This window comes from Rana temporaria, chromosome 4, assembly GCF_905171775.1.
Source record: "Rana temporaria chromosome 4, aRanTem1.1, whole genome shotgun sequence".
Lineage (NCBI taxonomy): Eukaryota > Metazoa > Chordata > Amphibia > Anura > Ranidae > Rana > Rana temporaria.
Genome location: NC_053492.1, coordinates 285939897 through 285957121, shown reverse-complemented (window position 1 = coordinate 285957121; position 17225 = coordinate 285939897). Strand labels below are relative to the sequence as shown.

Here is a 17225-nt window from a genome sequence, read left to right as displayed (position 1 = left end):
AGGAAGATCTATCATAAGGTCTGGAAGACTTTATATTGCTTGGTGTGAAGCAAAAAAAAAAACATGTGATCGTGTGCACAGGAGCAGGAATAAAGATTTTTGTGCGTAAACACACAAATCCCTTATGGGAGAAACAGAGGAGGTTCCTACAAAGTAGGAACATCGATCTGTCTCCTCCCCCAGTCACTCCTATCCCCCCAGTTAAAACACACATGAGGGATCACACTTAACCCCTTGATCACCCCCTGGTGTTAACCCCTTTTCTGCCAGTGACATTTACACAGTAATCTGTGTCTATTTTTAGATCTGAACGCTGTATAAATGTCAATGGTCCCAAAAAACGTTTTGCGCACACCACTCAATATATGCTTATTGCGATATTTTTTATTTGGGATATTATAGCAAAAAGTTAAAAATATTGTGTTTTTTTTTCCAAAATTGTCTTTTGTTTATAGCGCAAAAAATAGACAGCAGAGGTGATCAAATACCACCAAAAGGCCTATTGTGGTGGGAAAAAAAGACATAAATGTTGTTTGGGTATAACTTTGCATGACCACGCAATTGTCCGTTAAAGCGACCCAGTGCTGTATCACAAAAAATGGCCTGGTCAGGAAGGGGTTAAATTCTTCCAAGAGGTTAAGGACCCTCAGGTGCAAGCTATCTGGTCCCAGTGACTTGTTTGTGTTACATTTTTCAAGTCTATTTCTAATTTTATCCTCTGTTAGCCATGAGTTTGCTCCCTGCGATGTGTAATGGGGATAATCCATGAAGACTTGGCTACAGAAACCCCCCATTTCCCTCGTGAAGACTGAGAACAATAAATTCAAAACCTTGGATAAGAACCTTCTTCCCTCAACCACCATAACACTGTCATGCTGGAAGACCCATCCACGACCCGAAACATAAAACCAAGGCAACAAAGGAGTGGCTTAAAAAAGCACATTAAGGTCATGGAGTAGCCTAGCCAGTCTCCAGACATTACTCCTATAGAAAATTATGGAGGGAGCTGAAACTTCGAGTTGCCAAGCGACAGTTCAGAAACCTTAAGGATTTAGAGATGATCTGTAAAGAGTGGACCAAAATCCCCCCTGAGATGTGTGCAAACTTGGTAACCAACTGCAACAAATGTCTTACCTCTGTGTTTGCCAACAAGGGCCCAGATTCAAAGAGCAATTGCGCCTGCGTAACCATAGTTACGCAGCGCAATTGCTAACTTGCCCCGGCGTAATGACTTCTCCTGATTCAGAGAGATTGTTATGCCGACTGCAGCCTAAGATATGCGTGGCATAAGGCTCTTATGCCCTCATATCTTAGGCTGCATTCTTACGTTGGCTGCTAGGTGGCGTTCCCGTTGTGGTCAGCGTATAGTATGCAAATTGCATACTAACGCCGATTCACAACATTACGCAAGCCCTGCGTACGCAGTTTACTTCGTTTGCGTACGTCGTTTTTTTGCGTAAGGCTGCCCCTTCTATAGCAGGGGCAGCCAATGCTAAAGTATACCCGTCGTTCCCACGACGCGAAATTTGAAATTTACGTTGTTTGCGTAAGTAAATCATGAATGGCGCTGGACGCCATTCACGTTCACTTTGAAGCAAATGACGTCCTTGCGACGTCATTTGCCGCAATGCACGTCGGGAAAGTTTCCCGACGGAGCATGCACCCTACGCTCGGCGCGGGAACGCGCCTAATTTAAATGATTCCCGCCCCCTACGGGATCATTTAAATTGCGCGCGCTTACGCCGGGCATTTTGCCGGAGCGCCCTCGCAATTTACGGAGCTACTGCTCCGTGAATCGAGGGTAGCGCAGAAAATTTGCGGGGGCGCAGGGCAAAAACGGTGCCCTGCGCCTACGTAAAAAATGCGCAAATCTTAATGAATCTACCCCAATGGTTTCTCCACCAAGTACTAAGTCATGTTTTGCTTGAGGATCAAATACTTATTTTACTCTAGGAACTGCAACTTAATTGTGTTGTTTTTTTTTTTTGCATTTTTGATTGATATTCTGCCTTTAACATTTAAAATACACGTATAATAAAATATATAGATCCTGCATTTCTTTGTAAGTGGGCAAACTTACAAAATCAGCAGGGGATCAAAAAATGTCCACACTGTATGTTATGAGTTTAAAATACATACAGAGGGAACAAAATGCTTGTTTTTGACAAAGCATTGCTGTAGACCATTAGTCCAAACCAGTCTCTCTTGCTGGTTTGTGATGTAGGAGAAAGGTTACTAAACATACCCACCATAGCTCTGTTCTGTTTCAGAAGGTTTAAAGTAGACCTAAACCCAAGCATTATAATCTAGTTTTTTAAATGATGCCATTTCAAAAGAAGTTTTCAGTCATTTTATATATGTAGCTTTTATTAAAAGAATACATTTTCATCCTGCCAGGAAAGCCTCACAATTGTGGTCCAGTGTGTCACCCTGTTACCGGTGCCCTGGTTGACCCTACAAGCAGCTAAGAGGCTAGAAGAAATGCATAGCATTGATATACAAAAATGGATGAAAACGGTCAGATACTGATTTCTATGTAATACAAATATGGCATATGTTTTTTTTCACAGAAAGGTGTGGCATATGTTTAATGCGTAGTTCTTTAGGAACATAAATGCCACCTGTTTGGGGGTTGAAATTTACTTTATTGTAACAAAGTGTCAGTATATCACAGCCAACAATCTAATTCAAAGCTGCCTTGGAAGTTTGAAGCTGATTGGTGGTTCATCAAGCAGTAAGAGCAGAGGTTGCAGAACATATCCTTCAGAGAGTACACACATTGGATATGTAAGGAGCCATCTGCATTCTTGCTGCATGGAATAACCAGTATCTATAATGATGGTAAACTGAGTGGGCTTCTGACTGTATAGCTGCATTGTTTCCTGGATTGCATTAGCAATTAGTTAATTGTTCCCACTTGTTGTCTGGAAAGAAGTGAGCCTGTGAGGGCAAAAGTTGTAAGACCTTTCTTACCTTGTGTAAAAGCTACTGCAAGGCTTAACCTGCCTGGCGGTCTTCCCGAGTCTGACTCGGGGTTGGATTTTCCTGCTGCGAGCGGAAACCCCGAGTCAGACTCGGGCTTGCCTCGCTAGATCCACAGGCACAAGTTACTTACCTTGTCCCTGGATCCAGCGATGCCACCGCGCTGTGTGAGCGAGTGGGACCTCGCTCGATTCACACAGTGCCTCCGTGTGACGCCGATCTCCGTTCCCTGCGACGTTACGACGCACGGGGACGGAGAACGGCGCCAAATTCAAAAAAGTAAACAAACACATTACATACAGTATACTGTAATCTTATAGATTACAGTACTGTATGTAAAAAAAACACACCCCCCTTGTCCCTAGTGGTCTGTCCTGTGTCATGCATGTCATTTTATATAATAAAAACCTTTCTTTCTGCCTGAAAACTGTAGATTGTCCATAGCAACCAAAAGTGTCCCTTTATGTCAAAAATAGTTTTAGATCAGCTAAAAAACAGCGATAATAAATTATAATCACTTGCAGAATTGTGCGATAGCGATTTGTGGGGAAATTCGTCATAAAAAAAAAAAATGACAGCAACAATTCTGCAACTGAGCAAATTTCAGTGATTTTGATTTGATTACATTATTGAATAATTTTTATTATAATTATATTATTATTTGTTATAATTATTTATAATTATTTACTATATTATAATTTATAATTTTGTTTTTAAAAAAATGTCATACCTGGGATGCCTATTAGAATCTTGTTTGGTCAGATTTAAGTGAGTTATTTCTAAAAATTACAGACCTACAATATAAAACGCCAAATTTCCTTGCAAATAATGGTACCGCTTTTAGCATGTTTTTTCTGACAGAATCATACCGCCAGGGAGGTTAAAGGGGTTGTTAAGAATTTTTTTTTTCATAATAAGCATCCTTTACCTGCAGACATTCTTTTTTTTTTTTTTTTTTTTTTTTTACTTCCTCATTGTTCGTTTTTGCTCAGAAGTTGCTCTATTTCTTCTCTGTTCTGTTCACTTCCTGCTTGTCTGATTTTACTGACCACCGTGAAGGGAGGCTTTACTGCGGTGGTCAGTAACGTGCTCACCCACTCCTGGGAACTAAATCTGTGTGGCAGGACGCTCTCTACGTGTTAGAGACTTCAAGGAGGTGTGAATTATTGGGCGTGCCGCAATTCATACTGGGAAATGTAGTTCTTACATGAACGAGCGATGCAAACCAGGAAGTGAATGAGAGAACAGAAACTAGAATGCCGGAGGTGATATAGATGAAGGAAATTAATAGGTATTTACTTGTTTTTTAACAGAATCATTACACTATTCTGTCTGTCTACCTTGCAGACATTAATTTTAGGCATTTTTTTTCCCTTTACAACTCCTTTAAAGCAGATCTTCATCCACAAAACAAACTTCCCTCCTCTCCACCCCTTTGCTACATAAACATCACTCTTTTTTGTTTACTTTTTTTTCCCCATTATAAGATTTCCGTCCCACGCCTCATGCACATCACTTGCCCAGGCAAATCATGTGCTTCCTGGGATATGCATGTCGCTTATCCCTGGAAGCATAGTCTTTGATCCAGGATGAGGGAACTACCATCATCGGGAGGCCTACTGGCTGGACCCAGAGAAGCCTCCTGACTACATCACACAAAAACACAGCAGCATGGGACCTGAGCAGTGGCAGAAGAGTAGAGGCTGTCGGAAGGACAACGCTGGATAGACTGGGTGGGTGAGTATTTGAACTTTGCAGAACCTGCAACCAGGTAAGCAGGAGTTTAAGAAAAAGGAGGCGTGGAGAGGGTGAAGATCCGTTTTAAGCTCCCAATACATATTACAATCTGACTTAGTCTGATTGACCACATCTATATAATATAAGGCCCTACCATAAAGTGACTCTGTCCTGGAAAAGTAGGGGGTGTGCTGACATTGCATTCTTTTCTTTTGAATATGTTGGTTCCCTGGCTGTTCTGCTGATGCTTTGGCTTTAATGCTTGGGTCACTGACATGGAATAAGTATGGAGTTTAGGGATACAATGCAACCCCATATTTTTCTCTTGGCAGTGACACTTTAACATCTACAGTGCCTTGCGAAAGTATTCGGCCCCCTTGAACTTTGCGACCTTTTGCCACATTTCAGGCTTCAAACATAAAGATATAAAACTGTAATTTTTTTTGAAGAATCAACAACAAGTGGGACACAATCATGAAGTGGAACGAAATTTATTGGAGATTTCAAACTTTTTTAACAAATAAAAAATTGGGCATGCAAAATTATTCAGCCCCTTTACTTTCAGTGCAGCAAACTCTCTCCAGAAGTTCAGTGAGGATCTCTGAATGATCCAATGTTGATCTAAATGACTAATGATGATAAATAGAATCCACCTGTGTGTAATCAAGTCTCTGTATAAATGCACCTGCACTGTGATAGTCTCAGAGGTCCGTTTAAAGCGCAGAGAGCATCATGAAGAACAAGGAACACACCAGGCAGGTCCAAGATACTGTTGTGGAGAAGTTTAAAGCCGGATTTGGATACAAAAAGATTTCCCAAGCTTTAAACATCCCAAGGAGCACTGTGCAAGTGATAATATTGAAATGGAAGGAGTTAAGACCTGAGACTGGGACAGAGATTTGTCTTCCAACAAGACAATGATCCAAAACATAAAGCAAAATCTACAATGGAATGGTTCACAAATAAACATATCCAGGTGTTAGAATGGCCAAGTCAAAGTCCAGACCTGAATCCAATCGAGAATCTGTGGAAAGAACTGAAAACTGCTGTTCACAAACGCTCTCCATTCAACCTCACTGAGCTCGAGCGGTTTTGCAAGGAGGAATGGGCAAAAATTTCAGTCTCTCGATAAAACTGATAGAGACATACCCCAAGCGACTTACAGCTGTAATCGCAGCAAAAGGTGGCGCTACAAAGTATTAACTTAAGGGGGCCGAATAATTTTGCAAGCCCAATTTTTCAGTTTTTTATTTGTTAAAAAAGTTTGAAATATCCAATAAATTTCTTTCCACTTCACTATTGTGTCCCACTTGTTGTTGATTCTTAAAAAAAAAATACAGTTTTATATCTATATGTTTGAAGCCTGAAATGTGGCAAAAGGTCGCAAAGTTCAAGGGGGCCGAATACTTTCGCAAGGCACTGTAGTTGTATGCAACCAGACCCTGAAACTATATAGTTAATTCTATAATCAGACTGTAGAGTGCATGAGCACCACAAAACTTGGAGTGCTTATGCCCTATGGATGCCTTCTATTCAGTGTGAACAATGCTTTTTAATACTTTGTTGTTTTAAACCTCAAAAAAAGATATCAGGTAATATTATGCTCTGGTTCTGCAGTGTGTGTGATGTCAGATCCCTGCCCCCTGCTTTCTAGAGCTTGAGAGCTGCTGTGCAAATTTTGTCTGGCAGAAGGCTGCAGATAAACAGGTACAACTTTCGTCGGAGGATTTGTTTAATCGCTGTGCATCAACTGAGGCTAGTCACTCACTAGTAAATGTAAGGGTTTACAACCGCTTTAACATGACAGGTTTGCTTAAATAATCATATTTGACTTTACCACAGCGATGAGTCTTGGCTGTTTGTTACCAAATTGGCCTGTATTGGCTAATATGTATTTTTTTAATCCCTTAATGCATTTACTATACTCTTAAATAGATATAATAAAAAAAAAAAAAATGATGGCCTGAATTATTAATTACCATAGTTAAGTTGGTGTTGCTTAATGCAGAGACATTACCAAACTGTCACTTTCTAAAAAAATACTGTTGGGTTTTAATGCATATTTCATCAAAAAACTGAAGCTTGTTTTGATAAAAATTTCCCTTTTAATATGTATGTAATATGTATTTTTTCAGACATTCACAAGGCTGATATTTCTTATAGCTCTGATATTCACTGTATGGTGCTGTACTGCTGTTTTGATCATGTCATTTTCTTTTAGAAATATTTATATTGTGTTATGTTTTGGATATTTTTAGGTTTATGCAGGAATCTCAAATATGTGTCTTTGATTTTTACACCAGTAGCTACACAGTGTGAATGTTGTAAGATGCTTGTCACTGGGGGTTTGCAGTATGTCACAGATGAATATGTGTGAAGAAAGTTGATCACAGTAAAATAGACTACAAAGATTGTTATATAGTCCTATAGAGCGCACTATTTTACATCTACTGTAGTGTTAATTTTCAACTATCTAACCATTATTGTCAAGAATACAGTGGAACACTAAGCTACCTGTTACTCTGGCAAATTGGGTCATTTAGCTATATGAATACTGGAAAAAATGCAATAAATAGCATTGGGAATTTTGTATAATTGTTAGAATTTAAAGTTTTAATCACTTTTTTTAGTGTCATCTTGAATGTTTCTTCTGCTGTACAAGTAATGTAATAAAAGTCTACTTTCCTTTTCAGTAAACTGGCAAAGAAGCGCAAGGATGCCATGGGTAACACGCGTCAAGAGATGACTCATATGGTCAATGCAATGGATAGAAGTTATGCTGACCAAAGCACTCTGCATGCTGAAGACCCGCTGTCTATTACCTACATGGATTCTCACAACTTCACCCCCAGATGTAAGCACTCTTAAGGCAACAAAAGATCCAAAACAATGTATATTGCAGGCACAATACTATCAAAGGGATTGGATAAATTTCACATCTTGACCATGTTAAATTGTATTAATTTATACAAGGGTACAAATCAATTTAATGCTAACATTTCAGCACTTTTCTAAAAAAAATATCTGCTACTTCGAACATTAAGACTTAAGCACTTATTAGGACTTATGGACATATGGCCTAACTTAGATTACAGAGTTAACAATTGAACAAACCCCAGGATCAGTTAAATAATTTAGAGGTCTTTTTTTTTTTTATTGTCTTACATTAGATGCACAACTTTCAGAAAACATTTCATCATGAACACTTAAAGCGGATGTGCCACGGGAAAAATATATTAAAAGCCAGCAGCTACAAATACTGCAGCTGCTGACTTTTAATATAAGGACACTTACCTGTCCTGGAGTCCAGCGCCGATCGCAGCAGATGACGAGCCGATCGCTCGTCACCCTGCTGCTCCCCCCTCCATCCTCGGTGAGGGAACCAGGAAGTGAAGCGCTCCGGCTTCACTGCCCGGTTCCCTACGGCGCATGCGCGAGTCGCGCTGCGCCCGCCGATTGGCTCCCGCTGTGTGCTGGGAGCCGAGTGTTCCCAGCATACAACGGGGGACGGACGGGAAGGAAGGAAAAAACCCGTCCTTTGCCCGTATCGTAGGGCCGGAAGTGGGTGCAGATACCTGTCTGTAGACAGGTATCTGCACCCCCCTCCCCCCTGAAAGGTGTCAAATGTGACACCGGAGGGGGGAAGGGTTCCGATCAGCGGGACTCCACTTTAGAGTGGAGATCCGCTTTAAGCAGCCCACAGATAACTCAATATTCTTTCCTTTCACCATTCAGGGGAGCCTTCCCAGCCATCAGAGCACAATGATTACTACTAGACCACCGGCAGTAATGGCATATAAAAACATCAGACAGGCTGGTTGTACACCAGTCAATCAATGGATTGACATTGGTACATCAGCATGCCCATACATGGATCAAATCTTGGCTCGTCCTTGCAGAACCGACCAATATTTGATCCATGTATGGCCAGCTTTAAAGAGACAGTCTATTCCTAAGTGGTATTTTAGGTATAGTCTAAAGGGCTAAATGAAATGCTGGAATCTCCTGGAGAAAGCAGCAGCATAACTTTTCAGCTTTAGATACTGGCTCTGTTCCCACCCTTCTGTGGTTATTCCCATTAGTCCTGATGCATTCTCCTAAACAGAAAATTCAGCAAAGAAAATGGGCATGCCTCATAATTACCATTATAAATGTTCCCAGCAGTCTATCAAAAACATATTGTTTTGGGTGTCCTCAGACTTTAAGGTATATACTGAAAAAACCTCAATGAGAGTGGGATTTTTAAGGCAACAAATATAAAGCATAAAAAAGTATACATTTATTACAAAGCATATAGAAAAACAATATCAATAATGAGACAAAGATCATTTATAAAAACAATTCAAATGATACCGTCCGTCACAACATGCCCGTAATCGGCAAGCTGTAGGCATGCAGGCCAGATAGTCCACGCATCTGTCCTGCATGCCTACAGCTTGCTGATTATGGGCATGTTGTGACGGACGGTATCATTTGAATTGTTTTTATAAATGATCTTTGTCTCATTATTGATATTGTTTTTCTATTATATATATGCTTTGTAATAAATTTATACTTTTTTATGTTTTTTTTTGCTTTATATTTGTTGCCTTAAAAATCCCACTCTCATTGAGGTTTTTTCAGTTTATAATTGACTAAGGGATAATGGCAACCACATGCCACTGTACATGAGTTAACTTATCTCAGACTTTAAGGTAAACCTATTTGTATTAGGCTTTCTACCCTTTTATAAATTGGTAACACTATCAGATCTGTCAGACTAATAGTATTTTAGTTGGACCCCAGGCAATGGGCAAAAAAAGCTACAATTGGCAAATTTTCTTATGCACTAAACGGATTTGTAAATTTCACTTTTGTGTTTCCTACACCTTTACCAGACGGCACAGCCAGGAGGGTGTTTGCGTTAAAGATTACCCACCTACCGCCTGCACATTGATGAATAAAGCATAAGGCTGGCCATACACTGTGTGAATTTCTTTCCCGCAACCACAGACAGTGTTGAGAACGGAATCAGCAATTGTCTTCTCCCTGTGAGCAGGGGAAGCCCTGACCACCGGAAGAATATTGCTAGCGGCTATAGCAGCAAAAGACGGCAGGCCAGTTGAACCAAAGTTGATCGATCAACTTAGTTCATTCAGCCTGCCCATTAACGTTTCGAATCTCAGCCTGTTTCATGTATGGCCAGCCTAAGAAACACACTGATAAGCCATTACACCTGTTAACGCTTCTTAAATCTGCTAAGCCAGATTTGCTCCACCGCTGAACCTTCTTCTCCCTTTCTGAGCAGTGGGGGACAGTGCTGACAGACTGGATATTGAGACAGATTAACAACTTGACCACTGGGCACATAAACCCACTTAATAACCAGACCAATTTTCAGCTTTCGGTGTTCTCACAATTTTAATGACAATTACTCAGTCATACAACATTGTACCCAAATAAAATTTCCGTCCTTTTTTTCACACAAATAGAGCTTTCTTTTGGTGGTATTTAATCACCGTTGGGTTTATTTTTTGCGCTATAAGAGAAAAAAGACTGAAAATTCTGTAAAAAAAAAAAGAATTTTTCTTTGTTTCTGTTATAAAATTTAGTAAATTTTGTATTTTTTCTTCATTCTTTTGCATAAATGTGGAAGATGAAGTTGCGCCGAGTAAATAGATACCCAACATGTCACCCTTCAAAATTGCACACGCTCGTGGAATGGTGCCAAACTTCGCTACCTAAGAATCCCCATAGGCAACGTTGCAGGGTATTGTGGGGTATTGCGGAGTATTGTGGGGTATTGCGGAGTATTGTGGGGTATTGTGGGGTATTGTGGGGTATTGTGGGGTATTGCGGGGTATTGCGGGGTATTGCAGCAGAGTATTGCGGGGTATTGCAGCAGAGTATTGCGGGGTATTGCAGCAGAGTATTGCGGGGTATTGCAGCAGAGTATTGCGGGGTATTGCAGCAGAGTATTGCGGGGTATTGCAGCAGAGTATTGCGGGGTATTTCAGCAGAGTATTGCGGGGTATTGCAGCAGAGTATTGCGGGGTATTGCAGCAGAGTATTGCGGGGTATTGCAGCAGAGTATTGCGGGGTATTGCAGCAGAGTATTGCGGGGTATTGCAGCAGAGTATTGCGGGGTATTGCAGCAGAGTATTGCGGGGTATTGCAGCAGAGTATTGCGGGGTATTGCAGCAGAGTATTGCGGGGTATTGCAGCAGAGTATTGCGGGGTATTGCAGCAGAGTATTGCGGGGTATTGCAGCAGAGTATTGCGGGGTATTGCAGCAGAGTATTGCGGGGTATTGCAGCAGAGTATTGCGGGGTATTGCAGCAGAGTATTGCGGGGTATTGCAGCAGAGTATTGCGGGGTATTGCAGCAGAGTATTGCGGGGTATTGCAGCAGAGTATTGCGGGGTATTGCAGCAGAGTATTGCGGGGTATTGCAGCAGAGTATTGCGGGGTATTGCAGCAGAGTATTGCGGGGTATTGCAGCAGAGTATTGCGGGGTATTGCAGCAGAGTATTGCGGGGTATTGCAGCAGAGTATTGCGGGGTATTGCAGCAGAGTATTGCGGGGTATTGCAGCAGAGTATTGCGGGGTATTGCAGCAGAGTATTGCGGGGTATTGCAGCAGAGTATTGCGGGGTATTGCAGCAGAGTATTGCGGGGTATTGCAGCAGAGTATTGCGGGGTATTGCAGCAGAGTATTGCGGGGTATTGCAGCAGAGTATTGCGGGGTATTGCAGCAGAGTATTGCTGGGGCATTGCAGCAGAGTATTGCTGGGGCATTGCAGAGTATTGCACAGGGAGGGATGGATGGCTGGATCTGTGACTGCATGTGTCACAGATCCAGCCCGCAGCAGCTGCTGCTGCATGTGCTCTCTCCCCTCTCCTCTCTCACACTGTACCGTTCGGTACAGAGAGGAGAAAGAGGAACCGGCGTCATCACATGACGCCGGTTTGTTTACTAGTGATCGCTCCATCATTGGACGGAGCGATCACGTGGTAAACCGCCGCTATCAGCGGCGATTTACCGTGATCAGCCGGGTCCGGAGGACCCGGCGGTCACGGAGATTCCCGTGTGCGCGCCCCACAGGGCGCGCGGGAGCGCGATTCTGGGAGGACGTACATTGACGCCCTCCCAGAGTTAAGCAACCGCCTTGTAGACGTATTTCGTCTATAGGGCGGTTGCTAACTGGTTAAAGTACCTAGTTGTATGTAAAGCACATTTAAAAGTTTTTTTTTAGAGACCCTGTCAACTACCTAAAAATTGCAGGTAAAATCAATTATTTGTATGCTTAAGTGCATTTTTTTATTTGCAGTATACCTTTGAACTTGGTAGAAATTTTAAACCAAACCAAAATAGCAGCCACCAGCACAGAGGACTCTTTTAATCTAAATGTTAGAACTGTTCCTGGTGCTAATTAAGCATTTTTTTTAAAGGGTAACTAATTAACAAATTATTGCAAATAGAAAGTAATATAGCATATACAATTGCTATACAATCCATATTGTAGTAATTTTAATTTTTTTTATAGATTTTTCCATTTCAGCTTACAGTGCTGTAATTTTCTGTAAAATTCAATGTAAAGGGGCAACCTGAAGGAGTTCTGTACACTGTTGGTTTGTAGAGCACCTTAAAAAGGGGTGGTTTCCTGCTTGTGCGATAGGCACACTGATTTTAACATGAGGTCTGCACTGATTTTTAGGCATCCTGTGCAACATACATTTTTGTTTTTTTGTTGAGAAACTCCCTTGGTGGTTTAAATACTTCCAGAGGATTGCAGGCACTGTAACTTTTCTCATCAGAACATTGAAAGTGCATCAACTGATTATAATGAACACAAACCCCCCCCCCCCCCCCCCCATTCAGAATTCGTATCTAAAAGACATGGTCATACAAACCGATATTTCTTCAGAGCAGAAACGGGTAGGAATCTGCAACAAATTGTTTATTTTATTTTTTGAAATCCTTGCAGTGTACATTGATCACCTGTCGGTTGAAGGACTGTGGAGGGGGGGGGATTTTTTTTTTCTTTTACACAAGCAGTTACTCTTTTAAGCTTTTAACTACTTCAGGAGAGTCAATTCCCTAGCACAGCCCCTCCCCTAGCCCTAGATTAATTACTCTAACCCCTTTCCTCACTCCCCCCAAAATAATTTATGTAGCTGAAGAGGAAGAGGTAAAGAGGAATACTATGGAGCAGGAGTGGTCAACTTGAAAAATTGAAAGGTCCCTGATACGTTGATAGGGCTGCACAAAAGCAGTATGTTTTTGTGTATTGAGGTGCAAATTAAATGGCTGCAATGTGCATCAATGCCCAAACGTCTCAGGCCTGCTGAATTTTTTTCAGCATAGAGCTTTGCACACTGAAAAGAAAGTGGTGTTTGTGGCAGCAATGGTAACCCACCAGCATTGATTTCCAAGGCCACAATCAAACCCCCCAGCATTGGTGTTTTGTAGCTGGTGTTATAATCCCCCAGCATCGGTGTCGGTGCTCAATAATGATGATCAATAATTAGAGTCTCCGTCTTTAATTGAATAAATGTAGCAATGCACTGGCTGTCCAAAATCTATGCTGTGCCCCAGACAGCACTAACTTGTTTCTGGCAGCAGTAAACAATGTGTCTTTGCAGTAGTGCCTCTTGATGCTTCTTCGTATTCCTGCATGTATGTTTTTAATAAGTGGCCAGGACAGTGACACTACCACTAGTGTAATCTTGTTGTGTCCACTGAATATTGCATGACAGCATTAGTTTACATGGAGAGTTTAAAGAAGCCAACAACTGTTGTGGGACATCAGAGGTACCTGCTGCTTGGACTACTAATACACAGGGCTAGAAAGGAGTAGCGGCTACCTGTGCACAAAGGAAGCCTTTGACATACCCAGAAGTGTAGAAGATGACACAAAATAATAGTGGCATTTAAGTGTAGGAGGCAACACAAAATAATAGTGGCATTTACATTGCGGTAACGTTGAACAATGTGCAGAGGTGTTCCCTGATGTGCAGCGACAGGAAAGTAAAATGTGTTGCCAGGGTCTGTACAAATGTGTTTTCTTTATGTTTCAGTAGTTTAGTTTTAACACATGTTTTCCTCTTCCTGATAATGTAATATTCATTTTGAACTTATTAGATGGCGGTCTGCAAAAATTGTATTTAATGTAGAAGGTTATAGAATTTAACTTGCTAATCTGCTGGTGTGGAATATCTGCACTATTTTTCCATGATTTTAATGATGAATTTTCATCACTTTTTAAATGTCACTATCTGCTTCTTTACTCCGCTCCTTGGTTGCTTCCTCCATGCATCTCTTGCAGCAGTGCTTTTATTGGCTGTTTGAATGATCATTGATATGCTAGAGCTATTCATTTGTTACATCAGCTTTTTAAACTGACCCATCCATTCACAAATAATGCATGTCAATTAAGGATAAGTTCAACACATGCATTCATATTCTGTTTGTCCTGTAATATAACAGCCTCAGGGCAATCTTTATTGTATAGTGAGAGATGATTATATACAGACTTGCTGAAATCTTAAGAGCAAGTTGCCCCGTTTTTTTTTTTTTTTTCCTGAGTGTATTAGCTTTATATGTTGGAACTTGTAGACGGAAGGCCGATTTGGTGCTCTCATCTTATAGTCTTTGTTGGCCTCCTGCAAGAATCGACTTTCAATAGCTGTTAAAGTTTTGTGCTAATTTTTTGTCTGTCTGTTTCCAACTGCCCATACTGGAGGTAATGTGAATTTTCATGAGCTTTGTTTTCCTGCAGTGCCCAATGATCCACTTGTGCCGACCGCTGTGTTAGGTGAGGACCTAGTCTGACATCATCACCAGTTCACGCATGAATGATTTTCTTGCATGTGACTCAATGTTAAGAGCATTTATTTAGTGATTAGTGAACAGGAACGTGTAGAAATAGCTTGTCTGAGTAATACAGAACTTCCCACTGAAAGCACATGGGATTTCCAACAGGCAGGTCCTGTTTAAGTATAGTTATCATACCTACAACATTTTTGGTAGAATTAATCTCCATTACAAAAGGGCCACAGGTATGTATCTCTAATACATTAAAGAATTAAACTATTGTTGTGCCTATACCCTTAATATCAAATGTGCATGAAGTAAATCCAGAACAGGTGTGTTTCTCTTTAAAAGTGTTAGTGCTGCAACTCCAGTGAATGTATTCCATGCTAAAAGTTCTAGTGCTTTAAAATCTTCAGTGTAAAAGCATTCCACCTTAAAAGTGCTAGTGCTTCAGTGACTCCAATGTGAGTGTTATCCACAATGAATGTGCCAAGTGCTTCAGTGCAAACCCACCGCCTTCCACATAATGCGTTCATTTCTATTATTGACCTCTCATACCAGATCAAGTCACGCTTTCTCCTGAATTGGGGTCCTTTATATTCCTTTTTAGTTACACTCCCTTATCCGTCTTTAGGGTGGATGGCCTTTTAGAATCACAGTACCTCTGTGCAATGGCTCATACAAAAAGGGTTAAACCTCATAGTGTAGTAGTTATGAAGAAAATGTTTTTTAAAAAAGTACCGGTAGTAACTTGCATTTAAAACGGGATCATTCAGCATAAAAATCTGACAGTTGTGCTCGCAGGTTCTTGCGTCACTTCTGGTATCGGCAGCGTCACCTGTCTACACTCCACGCGTATCATCACGGTCACGTGACTTCCTTAGGAGTAGCTACTAGTGTATGTCCTGGGAAATTCTAGATTAGCAATTAGTTTAAGCCCCTTCTTTTTTTACCTAATGAGTCATTTTGATTTTTTTTTTTGTGTTCAGTATTTAAGACTATTGTGGGTTTTTTTTTTCATGATTTAGTTTTTTTGTTAGGATTACTTGTGGTTGTAGAATTGTGCAGTAAATAGTAATTTTGTGAAGCCAATTTTTTTATTTTTTTTTTAACTGAACTAATGTTCATGCATTATTGAACTTTTGGTTCTTACTTGTCCCTTTTTCAAAGGAATTACACTTCTGATTTGCAGACTTGCAGTCATCAGATGGCATTAACAAGTATTTCTCTGATTCTTAACATCAGCTTATGAACCTGGCTAATTATGAAGGATAGTTGGGGATCTATAGCGAAGAACTGCACAAATATGGCAAATTATTTTAAGAAGGCACAGGTTAAACAGGACACATTGGTTAAAGTAGTTTGTGTAAGATAGTTTCTGAGCACTGCGGTTTTGTAGTCGGTACATTATTTCAGGTTCCATTTTCTATTTCACGCCTCTGATGCATTTTTTTCCCCAATTATCTCTTCTATGGTAAAAGCATAGCCACCAATAAACATACAATATCAAGCTATTTCAAGGGGTTTATTTTCATTTTGATAAAACAAAGAGAAATGTGTGCTCCCGTAAAATTAATGCCAGCAGGTAACCTGGACGTATAAACACTGCTTGAAAAAAATCTTGAACATCCTAAAAGCGTTTAATTTCAGTGGGCAGGAGTAGATGACTATGGCCCTGTCATTTTCACTTCAATATTTAACGAAGGCCATACTGATATATGAAATAATTTATTGTACTATAAAAGTACTTTATTCCAATGTACTGAAAACAAGCTGTAAAGAATGTTTAAGTTTTTTGTAGCCTTCAATGTGTTTTGTAGTGGAAATATCATCCAAATTAAATATTTTCCCATCAACTGAATCTGTACTCTGTCTGTACTGAGGAAGATAACATTTCCAGATTTACTTTTAACTTTGAATCGCTTCCATACTAGAACAGTCTAATCACTAGGGCTGCTGTAGTAGACTGTATGGTAGTAGCATTAGCTACATACAGTAAGCAGTGCTGTGTTCAGACAGCAGTGCAAGCAACTTTCTGTCTGCTGCCAGATAGTCAGGCTTACTGCATCTTCAGCTTTCAGAAGAAGCCTTGTATTTTTATCAAACTTTATTCTTATTTGCCAAGGTGGGCAGGCAGGCAGATGCCATTAAGACCCCCACCTCAGACTATCAAATGAGGCTTTGTAGTCATCGATGAAAATATCCTAAATTGCAGAGATGTGTTAAGACCAACTCTTTGTATCTGGCGCAGACAGGAAGTTGATCGTTCTGCTGCTGGAACACAACGCCACCTACTGTATGTTGCTAAGGTTACTACAGTCTGTTGCAGCACCTCCAGTTGCCAAACAATCTATTTAACCTCTTTCCCACCAGGCTTGTTTTTCAGATTCGGTGTTTACGAGACTAAAACAGTTTTTTTTTTTGCTAGAAAATTACTTAAAACCCCCAAACATTATATATTTTTTTCTAACACCCTAGAGAATAAAATGGCAGCCATTGCAATACTTTTTGTCACACCGTATTTGCGCAGCAGTCTTACAAGCGCACTTTTTTTTGAAAAAAATCACTTTTTTGAATTGAAAAATAAGACAAAAATAAATTTTGCCCAATTTTTTTATATATTGTGAAAGATAATGTTACGCCAAGTAAAATGATACCCACCATGTCACGCTTAAAAATTGCGCCCGCTCGTGTCATGACGTCAAACTTTTA

The 17225-nt window shown here is 40.5% G+C and overlaps 1 protein-coding gene across 16 annotated transcripts in view; it reads left to right on the top strand.

The window, feature by feature from the left end:
- Positions 1-17225, top strand: part of PTPRK (protein tyrosine phosphatase receptor type K) — a 564328-nt gene that overhangs the window by 471106 nt on the left and 75997 nt on the right. For 11 of the 16 annotated variants that reach the window (XM_040350403.1, XM_040350400.1, XM_040350395.1 and 8 more), the window contains 2 exons: positions 7413-7573; positions 14479-14514. In XM_040350403.1, coding sequence (XP_040206337.1) covers positions 7413-7573; positions 14479-14514 — 197 coding nt within the window. The remainder of the gene's footprint in view (positions 1-7412; positions 7574-14478; positions 14515-17225) is intronic. The other 5 variants (XM_040350398.1, XM_040350401.1, XM_040350407.1 and 2 more) reach the window with 1 other exon arrangement.